The sequence below is a fragment of the Vicugna pacos genome, chromosome 17, assembly GCF_048564905.1.
Source record: "Vicugna pacos chromosome 17, VicPac4, whole genome shotgun sequence".
NCBI classification, from domain to species: Eukaryota; Metazoa; Chordata; class Mammalia; order Artiodactyla; family Camelidae; genus Vicugna; species Vicugna pacos.
In genome coordinates, this window is record NC_133003.1 from 50,948,402 (window position 1) to 50,961,601 (window position 13,200).

The following is a 13,200-nucleotide window of genomic DNA, read 5'->3' on the forward strand; positions in this document are numbered from 1 at the left end:
TCACTAACTCTGGACAGCACTGATACAGAGAACGATAAAGCGAGTGTGGTGAAATGCTTCGGGGGAAAGGGCACGTGTCAGTTTTCTAGACGACGACTGAAACTTCCCCGGAAGTCTGAAACTGTTTCAAAATAAAAACTAACAATGACAACAACGAAAAGCCTACTCTGGGGTCATCTCTGCCCAGATGTGGAAAGGGAGAGACCTCGGGGGCAAGGAGGCCCACCCCGGGGCTACTGCAGCGACACAGAAGTGACGCGATTCGGAACCCAGGGGGCGGCCCCAGAGCAGGGCAAGGAGCAGGACGCCTGGCCTGCAGTCTTCCAGCAACGACCCTCCTCCCTGCAGAGGACGGGGCGAGAACCCGACTGACCTGAATAGGAGAGTCCGGCGATCTCTAGAAACAGGTCCTCCTCGGAGAAGCTCTCGGGGAGCATGAGGAAAGCCGCGGTCACGGCGCTCTTGAGATTTTTATCCAGGGCTGACCTGAGAGCGACATTCTCATTCAGTGCGATGATCTTCACCTGAAAAAAAGCAGAACGTTCAGAAGAAAACTTGCAGAAGTGGAGTACTGCTCAATCTCTGTGTTTATACACACACTGAAACTATCCCAAACTCCTAGCCCTGAAGATCTTCAAGTATCAGGCCAGTTGACGTGAAATAATTATTATTCTAATAAGCAATTCTGGCGTCTCCTGTTTCATGCCAAAATCAGGGAAAGCATGACACAGGAAAGAAAACAAAATATTTCTCTTAAATGAGGAAACTCTCCATGAGTTTTAAGAAAGAAATCGGTACAAAATGGAATAAACGACCTTTGGGAAATGTGTTTATTTTTTAATCTCACTGTCCTTCACTTATTTTTATGGTGGACAAAGGCATTCTACTTCCTTATTTAGAACTCACCTCTGTTCTTCTCTGTACCTAACCTGAGCAGTTCATGCTCCATTTTGAACTGATTTTGAACTTGACTAAGGAAAACGGAGAGAAAGTTAGCTACAGCAGAAGCTGCCGTCTCTGACTTTCTTCTAATCCGTCAAAACACAGACTGCTCCGGTGTGTTCTGAGACTCTTGCTTTTAAAGGCTGCCCTGCAGTTAAGAGAACGTGTCTGAGCCCCAGTACCATCTCTTGCTAGCTCTGTGACTGTTGCACAGCCCCTTATCGGTAAAGTGAGGTTAATCACCCGATCAAGTGCGCAAGGTTGCTGGGAAGATGAAAGGAGCTCTTGCATCTGAACCCACAGTTAAAGTGAGCTTCCCTCGGTGTTTCTTGGTGCTCAAAGCAAGCGATTCTCTCCCCATCAGGAAGCATCAGAATCTCCGGGAGGGCTTGTCAAAACAAGTGTAAGTAGGCCCCTCCCCCAGAGTTTCTGGTTCAGGAGGCCTGGGTGAGGCCTGAAAGTGTGTGTTTCTAACAGGTTCCCTAGTACTGCTGAGGCTGCTGGTCCAGAAACCACACTTTGAGAACTGCTGCTCTAAGGTACAGACTTAGAACCAGAACTGCCAGATTGCTCTTTGTAGTGGTTGTGCCATTCACACTCCCAACCATCATGCTGCTTCTGATTCATTTTTTAAATATGTGTCTAGAAATCCCTAATTTGGACTCCCACATACCTGAAACATATTCACCATCTCTAAACCATTTAGTGCTGTCAGTAAGTTTTTCTCCTATTCAAGAAAATAGGGCTTAAATTGCCTTTTATTTATCAAATACAATTTCTGACAAAATTTAGACAGCATAAAAAAGACACATTCACTGTAAGAAATTTCAAATTAAAATTTTATTAGATAGCAAGGAAAGAGAATGGTGTACATCCCAAAGTGTACTTTCTCCTCTATTTTTTTTAATTAATTGTAAAAAGCTTAAGAACCTAAATTCTTTTTTTTAAGTGAAATATAGTTGATTTACTATGTTGTGTTAGTTTCAGGTATATAGCAAAACGATTAGTTATGCGTATGTGTGTGTATATATATATATACACATACACACACAATGTTCTTTTTCCCTTATAGGTTATTACAAAAATTCTATCTTTTATCTTCTGTCTCTACTTCTTTTTTTAAGGGAATATTTATCACATACAAACGTGTCCCATGTAGGTAAGTAATTCCACACTACTGCCTCCTCCTCCGCAATTACAAGGACTTAACAGCCCTGCATTGAGCCTTTCAGCCCCTGGACGAGTTCAGCATGACTGCAATCCTCTGCAGAAAGTCAAAGCAAGGAGCAGCCCGGAGCGTGACTTGCCCTGGGCTGCATAATGAGTCGATGCAAAACCCAGGGTCACACCCTTAGACCTGGTGAATCAAGCTCTAAGTGTTTCGAGTTATTCTCATGCGCTCCATTCTGGTTAATTTTTATCTTGAAAGATGATTAAAACAAAATTTATGGTCCCATACTAACTCTTAGGTCTAAAACTGTCCCAAACCTTATACTCCATACGGAATCAGGGATCCAGGAGGGCAAACTCCTCATCTTACCAGCGGGGAGATGAGACCCCCAGGGTCAGAAGAGCTCCCCATAAGAAATGGTAGCACCGGACCAGGACCCAGGATTTGTGCAGAGACCCTGGGAAGCCTCTTCCCAAATCCTGTTCTTCTTCCTCGTTCACCAGGTCCTACTCAATCATTCTTCATTCCCCCTCTCTCCCTCCCTCTCTTTTTGGTGGCTTTTATAGAAACACAACAAAAATAGAAGCTATTTTGAGATACTAACAAGTCAAAGATGCTAAGGGAAGTCTAAGTTCAGGGAAAATTTCCTATTCAATGAAATACCCCTTGCTCTCCAAGAAAGTTTTTACTCAGGTTGTTAAAAAAAAAAAAAAGGCAGTCTGTTTGCTGTTTAAGGTTAAGAGAGTGAAAATAAAAGCATCCTTACTCGAAGGAAAAACGTCAGTTCAGAAGCCTCGGCCACTGCGCTGACCTGGTTCTCAGTGTAAGGTGAACTAGGAGCTTGTCTCAGCAGCACTGTTATTTGTTGTTCAGAGTGAAAAGCCAGTGAACTCGTGGGACGCTGCCAGAGAGGCCTGGGAAAAAAAGAAAGTCCTCAGATTTGTGAATAGCTGTTTGTATCTTACTGGGAATGCCCTGACCTGAACCACAGAGATAGCACTGGCACTGCTGCCAAGGGGAAAACCTTTGCTGGAGAGAGGAAGGGGCAGCACTTGAAGGGACTTTCAAAAGCCCAACTTGAGAGATTTGTGAGTAGCTTTCAAGATAGGAAAAAAGAGAAAGTCACATGTGGTCTCCTCTATAATACAGTCACATGGAGACAACTTGAATTGCAAAGAGTGAAGTTACAGTCACAAAGCACACAGCCCTACCTCGTGTTCAAATACCCGACCATTAACCAAACGAACTTCCCGTAGTAGTTTTCCATTCCAAGTGAACAGAAAGACTAACTTTTCTAAACGGACTTGCTTGAGGACCAAAAAGAAACAATGAACATTTGAGCTGGATTAAAAAACCCTTATATTCTACCTGCTGGACTGTGGGCTCTTGAGACCAGCAATGTGGTGGTTTCTTGAAAAATTCTTTTGGCACACAGAGAAAAAACTCAGTTTTCTTTTGAATAAGTAAATGAATGACTCAGTCCTTTTATTTCAAAGGCTGGAGGCCCAAAGATTTGCTCACAAACAGGCAGAGCCAAGACTAGTAAGCCAGGCTTTCCAAGTCCTATTCAGAGACCTTTTGTACCACTGGGATTTTTTCTATCCACAAAAGAGTAAATCAGTAAAGTTACAATATGGTGATGGTTGCAAAATGTGAATATACTAAAAACCACAGAACTGTGCACTTTAAATGGCTGAATTGTATAGTATGTGAATTCTATCTCAATAAAGCTGTTACAAAAAAGCTATATTTATAGCAAATAAAAGAGAAAATATATTGGGATAAATACATTAAAATTAATTAAAATCCTGTTAACAAATGGCAAAATACCATTATATGTCAATGTAAATGCTTTAAAAAATTCAAGCCAAATTATCTATATACTAAGAACAATATGAAATACAAAAATTCAAACTGAGATTAAATGAGTTAGGGAAATGACTAAAAGACTGGCCACAACAAGGTTCTATTAAATACTTTTCATGATTTTTTTTTTTAATGGAGGTACTGGGGACTGAACATCAGACCTCGTGCATGCTAAGCATGCACTCTACCACTGAGCTGCACCTTCCACTTTTCATGCTTCTTGACTTGGTAAATGACTCAGAAACTTCAGGTGGTACTTGAAATAAAAATGGGTTATCTCCTCAATTTTGAGGTGAGTTAATGACAAAGAATGATAGAATTTAATTTGTACTCATCATTTTCCAGAACTGTCCATCTTTTTTTTCTGTATAGCCCCAATTTTATTTCCATTTTCTTTTTTTTAAACCCCTTTATTGTGGTATGACTCCGGTAGAGCAAACCACACACATTTCAGGAGTAGTTTGGTGAATTCTGATAGATGCATACACTGATGAAACCACCCCCCACAATCAAGAGAGCCAACATTTCCTTCACTCCCCAAGAGGTGCAGATTTTGAACTCCCAGTTTATCCCTTCCCATCCCCTTTATCCCCTGGCAACCATAAGTTTGTCTGTGAGTCTGTTTCTATTTTGTAGATAAGTTCATTTGTGTCTTTTTAAGATTCCACATATAAGCAATATCATATGGTATTTTTCTTTCTCTGGCTTACTTCACTTAGAATGACAGTCTCTAGGTCTATTCATGTTGCTGCAAATGGCATTATTTTATTCTTTTTTATGGCTTAGTAGTATTCCGCTGTGTCTGTGTGCATGTGTGTATACCACATCTTCCTTATCCAGTCAGCTGTTGATTGAGAAATGTCTATCTTTTTAAGCAAAGTCCTCCTTTATATTTCTCTTTTTTAATTAACAAACTTTACTTTTTAGAGCAAGTTTAGACCCACAGCAAAATCAAATGGAAGATACAGAGTTCCCATACATCCTCTCCATACTCTTTTTAAAAACTTAAATTGCTAGTGATTGAGAAATTCTATTCTATTTGCAGAATGGAGGATCATTTTAGAGCTTTAGACAACTTAATTTAATGTAACTCCTTTTAAAACACACAAAAACAAAGAATTCACATTTATATTCTCACAATTCTATCTTAAGACATTCACCCAATTTTTTGTGTCCAAAATTTGACCATCCCTTTCTTTTCATCAGTTCGTTTGTTAAATTTGATTAATATTTGCTGCCACCTAGAGGTGAAAATAGTTTAAAGATGGTTATCCTGAGAATCCTCTGGTTAACAGTGATTTCCATGGTTAAGGGAAACAGCAGCTACAAAAAGGGCAGAAGAGTTAATTCACCCATTTATGACTTTCACTTTTTTAAATCATGTGTTATGTTCAACACCTCAAGTGACTTTTAAGAAAGCTTAATTTTCTTGTGGTAAGAGCTTAATATGCCTGAGGTATCATCACTGTTATCAATCACATTTTCTTCTCCAATTTAGCCAGGAAATGCCATTTTATATGACATGAGTGTAGCTGCTACTACCTGCCTTGAAGTGACATTTTTATTCTATCAGGATACATGACATGTAGATGAAATCTGAGGTCACTTCTGGTGGTTCCATTCTGAGATTTCATGGCATTTCAGTTTTCTAAAACCTATTTTTTTAAAAAAAAAACTTGAAATATTCCAAGCACAAAGCATAGTACAGAGAGTAATACAACATTTTCACATTCATGTCTCATTTTATCTCAGAGTAACTCTGAGACAGGCAAGGACAGAGAGCAGGATCATTTCCTAAGTGTCTACTAGGTGCCAGGCATTTAGATCCAGGTTATTTTCTCAAATGCCGCTGGAGGTCTGTGTCATCATTCTCATCCACAGGTAAGGATGTCCCAAGGCCCAGGGAGATGAAGTCGCTGGTGCAAGGTCACACTGCTGCGTAGTGTCAGAGCTGGGACCCAAACCCCCGATCTGTCTGATTCTAAGATACCTGTTCTTTCCAGCATTCCCATTCTGCCTCCACTTTCCACCACCTTCATGAAGCAGGAGGGGCAATCCTCCTTCCCCATTCTACAGATCAATTACCCGAGGTTCAGAAAGATAAAACAAGTTGCCTAAGATCACATAAACAGCTCATTGGTAGCAAGAATGAAAAGACCCAATGCTTCTAATTCCACGTTCATTAATCTTCCCATCAAACTATGTACTGTGTAAATTTAAAAAGAAACCTGGAAAGAAAAGGAATATCTACAAATTTCCAATTACATTTATCTGCTCAGTTATGAGGTTTATTAGTTATCCAGCCTAGAAATGAGAAATTCGTCTATATAGATATGAAATTAAATCAGAAAGCTTATTGTTTCTGAACTTAAAAAGTGAGCTAAGCAAATCTAACCAGCACAGCTTGACAAATTTTTACATATGGATATACCCACTTAACTATCGTTTTATCAAGTGTTTCTGTACGTTTTAATGCACTACACTGATAACTTTTAAGCCCAGATGCAAGGCGAGAAAATCTTGACCTCTCAAGTATATCAAAAAAGATTTTTATGACACAGCCAAGTGAGCTAAGATTGTATAAATCTCTCTAATACTCTTCCCATAACTGACAAGAAAGGAGCAGTCCCTCTCAGGAGGGACATCTGAGACCACCCCTCTTTGGGCCCTTAAAACCCTGTGACAGCACAGAGAAAATTCCTCCTTGCTGTGAGATAAGCAACTCTATTTTGTGTAGTTCTTAAACTCTGAAAATATCCTTTCTCAGAAAACAGCCTACACATGTGCAAAAAAGAAGAAACCTGATATTTGCAGATGCATTTCAAAAGTTCAGGTCCTCTCCACTTTTTTCCTGTTTTCTGTCTGTTTTCACTTCCGGTAAAGCCCAGAGAGAAGCCTGTCCCTACAGCCTCCCCTACAGCACCGCCCCAAATGACGCAAGCACGCTGTGACAGGACCTCACCGCCGGTCTGAGGTGGAGGACAAAGGGGATCCGAACCCACCGCCTCAGAATGGCTACCAGGTTCATTCATTTACTCAGCAAGTATTTGCTGAACACCTACTACATGCCAGGCGCTGTCGCAGGCACTGCTGAGGTCCACCAGTGGACAGTGTCCCATGGCATGTGCATTCTAGAAGAGAAGGTGACCCGGGGTATGCAGAGGCCCCACCAGGGCACTGGGCACCCCTTCTGCCCCCTCCCTGGTCACGTGGACTGACTCTGACCCTGATTCATTCAGACAATGGAAGACTTAAGAGAGGGGCAGGAGTAGCGCGGGAATATCTGGATATTGTTTGGCAACAAACACCATACGGAGGACAGAGTCTGGAACTCATCTCTGTGTCTTGGAGTTCCTCTCGCTGCAGTCACAAAGATCAAAGTAAGGTCAGGAGCAGCGAGGAGACCTCCCTAACAGGGTACTCACTCACCGGTTTTTGGAGTCGTCCAGCAATGTATAAGTTATTCCAGTTGAGGAGATCTTCAATCAAAATACTAGTGCTAATAACTCCATATTTGATAAGCTGTAAAGGAAAAGAAACGGGCATGAAAAAGAGCAAAATACCTTCTGACGCTTGTGCAAACGTGAAATATGAGGAAATAAATTAAATTTCTGGTCAGATCAGAAGCTTGATTTCCAAAGCCACTCAAACTGCCTACCTTGTAAAAACACACATCTCCACAAAATTTTTTGCAAAGGATTAGCTTCCAAGACAGTTTGTGAACTCAGGTATTCGGGGTGAAGTGACCACTATTTTATCCAGGGCTCTTGCACTGTTAAAGGCAGAATGGCTCTTAGAGGCAATCTGGCATTGGTCCTCAGTGGATTGGAAATAAAAAACTGGTCCTTCCCCACAGACAGCTGGAGAAGCAATGACACAGGTCATGCTCCTCACCTGAGAAATAGGAAAGCTGAAGCTCGGAGAGAATAAATGACGTGCCCAGGAGGCCCCAGGAGCAGCAGAGTTAAATAGTCCCTGAATTTCACTCTGGGCTTCCAGGGCTTGTTTCATTACACAGCACAAGAAATTTTCTTTTAAAGTTTTCACTAACATCCTTTACACTGACTATTTCAAACACTTTTATAATTACAAAGCAGCTTCCAAAAAGAAAACCTCTTTATCAGGGCTGAACACATGGAATTACGGTCAAGCTCATTTCAGGAGGAATCTGCACAAACCCCAAATGTAGCTGTCCCAGTTACAGAATTTCATTTGCTTTGAGAAATATCTTCAGACTCAATTCACTGAACATAGTATCCAAACAGCCTTCTCAGGCTGCAAATATCTAAAAAGTAGCTAAAGGATTTCAATTAAAAAGCACCTTCCCTTTGGCATATAATTATGCCCCAACATTGGGTTATTGGAGCTTGTAATATTATTTGGACCTACTAATTAGAGATAAGCTCAGCATAATATTAATCATGGAGAGAGAACAAAGCCACATGTTTGAGGTGACTAAAGTGGACGTGGAAGGCTGGCTGCAAAGACCCCTGCCCTGCACTGTGGCCACAGTACTGCAGAAAAGCCCCTCTCACCGCAGGCACAGAACAGCTGGCAGGAAATGGAAACACTACTGCCCAGAAGTGGGGGCCTGTCACTAACCAGCCGTGTGACTGTAGGAAGGTCAGTTCCCCCCTCTGAGCTTCAATCTCCTCACTGGCAAAATGCAGGTGGAGCAGGACTGGACCTCAACCAGAAAAGTAAATATATGGCCCTGAGGCTACGCAGACATCACCAGTTGATCACAGCACTCATTCCTGCCACGTTACAATAGGTCTTCAAAATCCTTCTCACGTCAGTAGTACAACCTCCTGCCCTTCAGGGTGTGGTCCCCTGACCAGCAGCATGAGCATCACCGGGGAGCTTATGAAACAGTCAGGCTCCATTCCAGACCACCGGAATCAGAATCTGCATTTCAGCCAGGTCCCCAGGTGACCCATCTGCACGTCAAAGGATGACTGCTCTAAGCAAAGGTGGAGGGCACCTCCGTCATCCTCAGCCCAGCTCATCCCTAGGTGGCATCTGACTTAGTTCCCTGCTGGTCCTCTCAGGCTGAGGTCCTGCCTAGTTCTTGGCAGCCCTCTTTGAGACTGGTCCCCTTCATAGGAAAGACAGTTCAGCAGGGCCCCAGCCGTGAGATACCCTCTGCAAGAATTTGGGGTCTCACCTGCTCACCAGCAGCCCATCATCGAATTCCACCCACCGGCTGGCACCCAGAGGCTTCCCACCACTTGGCACCGCAGGCTCCCAAACACCTGTGAGACCCTCTTTACGTCCAACTTCTTCCTGGGAGTGTCTGCCCCTCCCTCTAGGTAAGATCAATTTCCACCCTGACCTATAAGGGGGCTGCCTATTCCTCCCACTGACCAAAGCAGTGGTTCTCAAAATGTTTCCAGACCAGCAGCCGCAGCATCATGTGAAAGGTTGCTGGAAACGCAGATCCTCACTGCTACGAGAGTAAATCTTAAAAATTCTTGTCACCAGGAAAAAAGAAATTGTAACTATGTGTGGTGATGGATGTTAAACTTACTGGGGTAATCCTCTCACTATATAAATATCAAATAATTTCATTCCACACCTAAAATTAATACATTGTGATATGAAAAAAACCATTTCAATTAAAAAAAAAACAAATCCTCAAACCCTGCCCCAGACCTACTGAATCAGAAGCTCTGGGGGTGGGGCCCAGCAATCTGTCCAACAGGCACTCTGACTGATTCTGATGCCCACTAAAATTTGAGAACCAAAAAAAATTGGGCCAAAGGCGAAGAATAAAGACACTCACCACCTTCATCCAGCAGGAGTGTGAACGTCGCCTGACTGTAAGAACATACATATTGAGCTGGTATTCCAATAACAAAGGTTAATAACCACCCAAGTTAGGATGAAGGCCCCCAGTCACTTACCCTCCCGTCACATGTGATCAACGGATTGTAGTAAACGCCGGCGCCGTAGTTATTCTGGACGTTGCTGATCATCTTGGGCCCCAGAACTTTGAGGAAGGAGTAATGGTTCCAGTTTTTCTTCAGGTTCTTTGAATGCCACGCGACAGGGTCATCTACGGTGAACACAAAGTCCAGCATGGCATTCTGGAAGGTGAAGAAGAGAGAATTATTTCAGTTTCAATTCCTAGAAAGGCACCTAGCCGGAGCGGAAAGCTCTAACAGGCCCCGCCGCTGCTGCTGTGACGCACAGCAGAGCTGGGGTTGTCATCAGGAATCTAAGCAAGTCTCTGGAATCAACGAGAGCTGTGTTTCCAGCAACACACAGAATAACCACAACACTTACTTAACGTGATGCTGCGCCAGCCCTCACCTAACGCATCATACATTATATAGACTGTAACTCGTTTTCTCCTCAAAACAATCCTACAGGGTAGGTACTGTGGGGATCCCCCTTTTACAGGCAAGGAAACCAAGGCACAGAGTCCTTGCCCGAGGACACACAGCTAATGAGTGGCAGACATAGCCTGGTTCCAAATTCAGTGCTGAACCACTATGCCTGCTTGTCATCTAAACAGTGTTCAATGTGCTCTATTTTTTTCCCAGATCAAACCACACCATATGGATAAGCTCTATGAAGTATTACGCAGAGGGGAAATAAGTTACTTTAACGCTAACCCATTTGCCAACTACTCATGGAGCACCGACAATGAGCTCCAACAGGTCCTGGGACACAGGTAACGAGCTCAAAGGCTATTGGGGAGAACAGATTATTGAACAGATTATTAGAAAAGGGACTTGAAAGATGAAGGCAGAATGCACTGATTTCACTCTGAACGGGGTCAGAAAGGAAGAAGTTTTCCTATACGATTACATTCTTCAAGACTCTGAGAAGTCTGAGTCGGAAAGAACCTACAGGCTTGGTGGGAGTATTTGGAGAAGCGTGAGGAAGGGAGGGGTCCTGTGAGAGGAAGACACTGGTGGAGATGAGATCTGGGCGTGTACTGGGTGCTGCACTGGTTCTAGTGTGGCTGAAACGCACGCAGACAGGGGAGTAATGGGAGAGGACAGAAAGGGAGGCTGGCTGCCGTGCTAAGAAGTTCTCCTGCAGAAAAGCTCACCGGAGGGAGGAGAGACCAAGGATGCAAAACCACACCGGAGGCTCCCGGCTACTAACTAAAGCCCTGAGGGTGGGGACCAACCTCAGCGAGACCGAGGTGTTGGAATCTACGAGACTTGCTAACTTTCAGGGAATGAGGGTGAGGAAAAAGGAAGGACATTTTCTTGGAGAGAATCTTCAAAGGAAAATCTTGAAGGGAAAATGAAGAGAATCAGGAGGCAAGGCTCGCTCTGAGTTTCCCACAATGTGATCCACAGGCCAGTGATGATACTTAAGATTTCGGGTAGACGTGTTTTTTTAAAAACTTTATGTCAGTGTATGTTAGAAAAAAAAAACTAGCCTATTGTAGCCTGTGATTTCTTATATACCTATCACTTATAATTCTCTCATGTGTTGCTGATTTAAAGAAAAGTATTACTTAAATACTAGTATAGGCGGGAAACAGGAAATCCCAGCAACAGCATAGATGGCCTTACCAGGAAGTGAACAGGTGAAGGTTAACTGAAGGACGAATTACAGCCAGCTATCCAAATCCAGGAGGCCCTGTTGCTATCTGCACACTACCATTTCCTTCGTTTATTAAAGATAACCATGAACTGTCAAGCTGTGCATGAACTTCATACACCAAGTAGAAACCCAGTCCAGCACACGAACTGCACGCAGAGAACAGCTCTGTCTAGACTCTTTGCTTCTTTTAATTCAGCAAAAGCTCTGAAGCCTTGACAAAGTGACTAGCAGCCTCATTTAAATGGAAAATACCTGCCTGCCACTCTTTTGCTATATCTTGAATCTTGTCTCCACCTTGGAAGCAAACTTTTCCCCCCATTTACAGAAGAAAAAAAATCTGCAGTCACAAGGAAAACTGTCCCCCCACCGCTGTCGTGCTCAGCCAACCCTGAAGAGTAACAATGCCTAGTCCTAAACAGATTCTTGTTAAACGTCCTGGGCAAATACACGAACTAACTTGAGCTGTTACTTAATGTCACTGCACCTGCCCTGCCCCTACAATCAGTCCGTCAGCTTCCTGGCGCCAGGAGAATCATTTTCTATTTTCTCCTACAACTACAGGCGTGACTCGCAAGCTTGGCTGCGTATCAGAATCACCCGGGAAGTTTTTAAAATTCCTGAAGCCCAGGGCTCATCCCAGACTAGTTAAAGCTGAATCTCCCCAGTTGGAACCCAGGCACCAGTATTTTCTTTTTAAAGGTTCCCAGAAAATTCCAATATTCAGTCAAGGCTGAGAACACTGAACAAGTACTTCTTTTCCTTTCCTCCGTCTTGCCCCGGCTTCTCCCTCCACCTAACTGCATCTCTTGCTCTGGACCGAAGCGGACTCCTACGTATCCTTCAAAACTCGGCTCACGCTGTCGTTACACCGGGAGCACTTTCGTAAGGTTTGTGCTCTGCTAGTTGACACGAGGGGTGCGCAGAGCAGACGGGCAGCTCTAGGGCTCTGGAGGGGTCATTCCCGGCGCGGGCTGGCGTGGGCTCACCTTCTGGTTCGAGCAGGGCCCTGCCTGGCGGTACACCCCGGAGCCGTAGGCGAAAGCCAGGCTCAGCTCCTCGGGGAAGTGAGACAGGATCTTGCGGAAGGCCACCCCCGAGCTCTGCAGCGCCTGCAGCGCCATGGGGCCGGGCCAGAGACGGGGACCCCTGGCGGAGCAGAGGACGGCGGGGCACCGGTACCCAGCAGGGCGTGGGAGAGGGAAGTCGGGGCCCCGCCCCACAGGAGAAGGCTGGCGCCGGGGCTGGGAAGCGCAGGGGCCCGCAAGGACTTGGGCCGGTCCCACAAGAGGCCGGGTAGAGAAGGAAGGAGGTGGGCGCGGCGGTCGCGCCGGTCAGGCGGCCACCCCGGTCAGGCGGCCACCCCGGGCCACGCCCCCCCGCACGCACACGTGCTCCGAAGACGCAAGAGCGGGCGCTCGCCCGCTGGTGGGGACGCGAGGCCTCCGCAGAGACCCCTGGTGGCCGGAGGAGCGAGTGCAGGCTGTCTGTCTGGGATCGTGACTTGGGACATGTGGGTAGAGGGAGTGACAGCTGGTCGAACTGCTTTTGAACCTTAAAAGTCCTTTTTTGTTCTCACCTCAAGTCACATTCTAATAAATGACTATAAAGTTATGTCTGTAGTATTGCAAAAGATCTTTTTGGTGAGGTGAAAT

At 44.5% G+C, this 13,200-nt stretch overlaps 1 protein-coding gene across 4 annotated transcripts in view; it reads right to left on the reverse strand.

Moving 5' to 3' along the window:
* Positions 1 to 12,922, reverse strand: part of TAMM41 (TAM41 mitochondrial translocator assembly and maintenance homolog) — a 45,422-nt gene extending 32,500 nt beyond the window's left edge. For all 4 annotated transcript variants that reach the window (XM_072941870.1, XM_006206806.4, XM_072941871.1 and 1 more), the window contains exons 1-4: positions 12,535 to 12,922; positions 9,886 to 10,068; positions 7,409 to 7,501; positions 374 to 524 (exon numbers count right to left, since the gene is read on the reverse strand). In XM_072941870.1, coding sequence (XP_072797971.1) covers positions 374 to 524; positions 7,409 to 7,501; positions 9,886 to 10,068; positions 12,535 to 12,669 — 562 coding nt within the window. In that variant the 5' untranslated portion in view covers positions 12,670 to 12,922. The remainder of the gene's footprint in view (positions 1 to 373; positions 525 to 7,408; positions 7,502 to 9,885; positions 10,069 to 12,534) is intronic.
* Between the last annotated feature and the right edge of the window lie 278 nt (positions 12,923 to 13,200).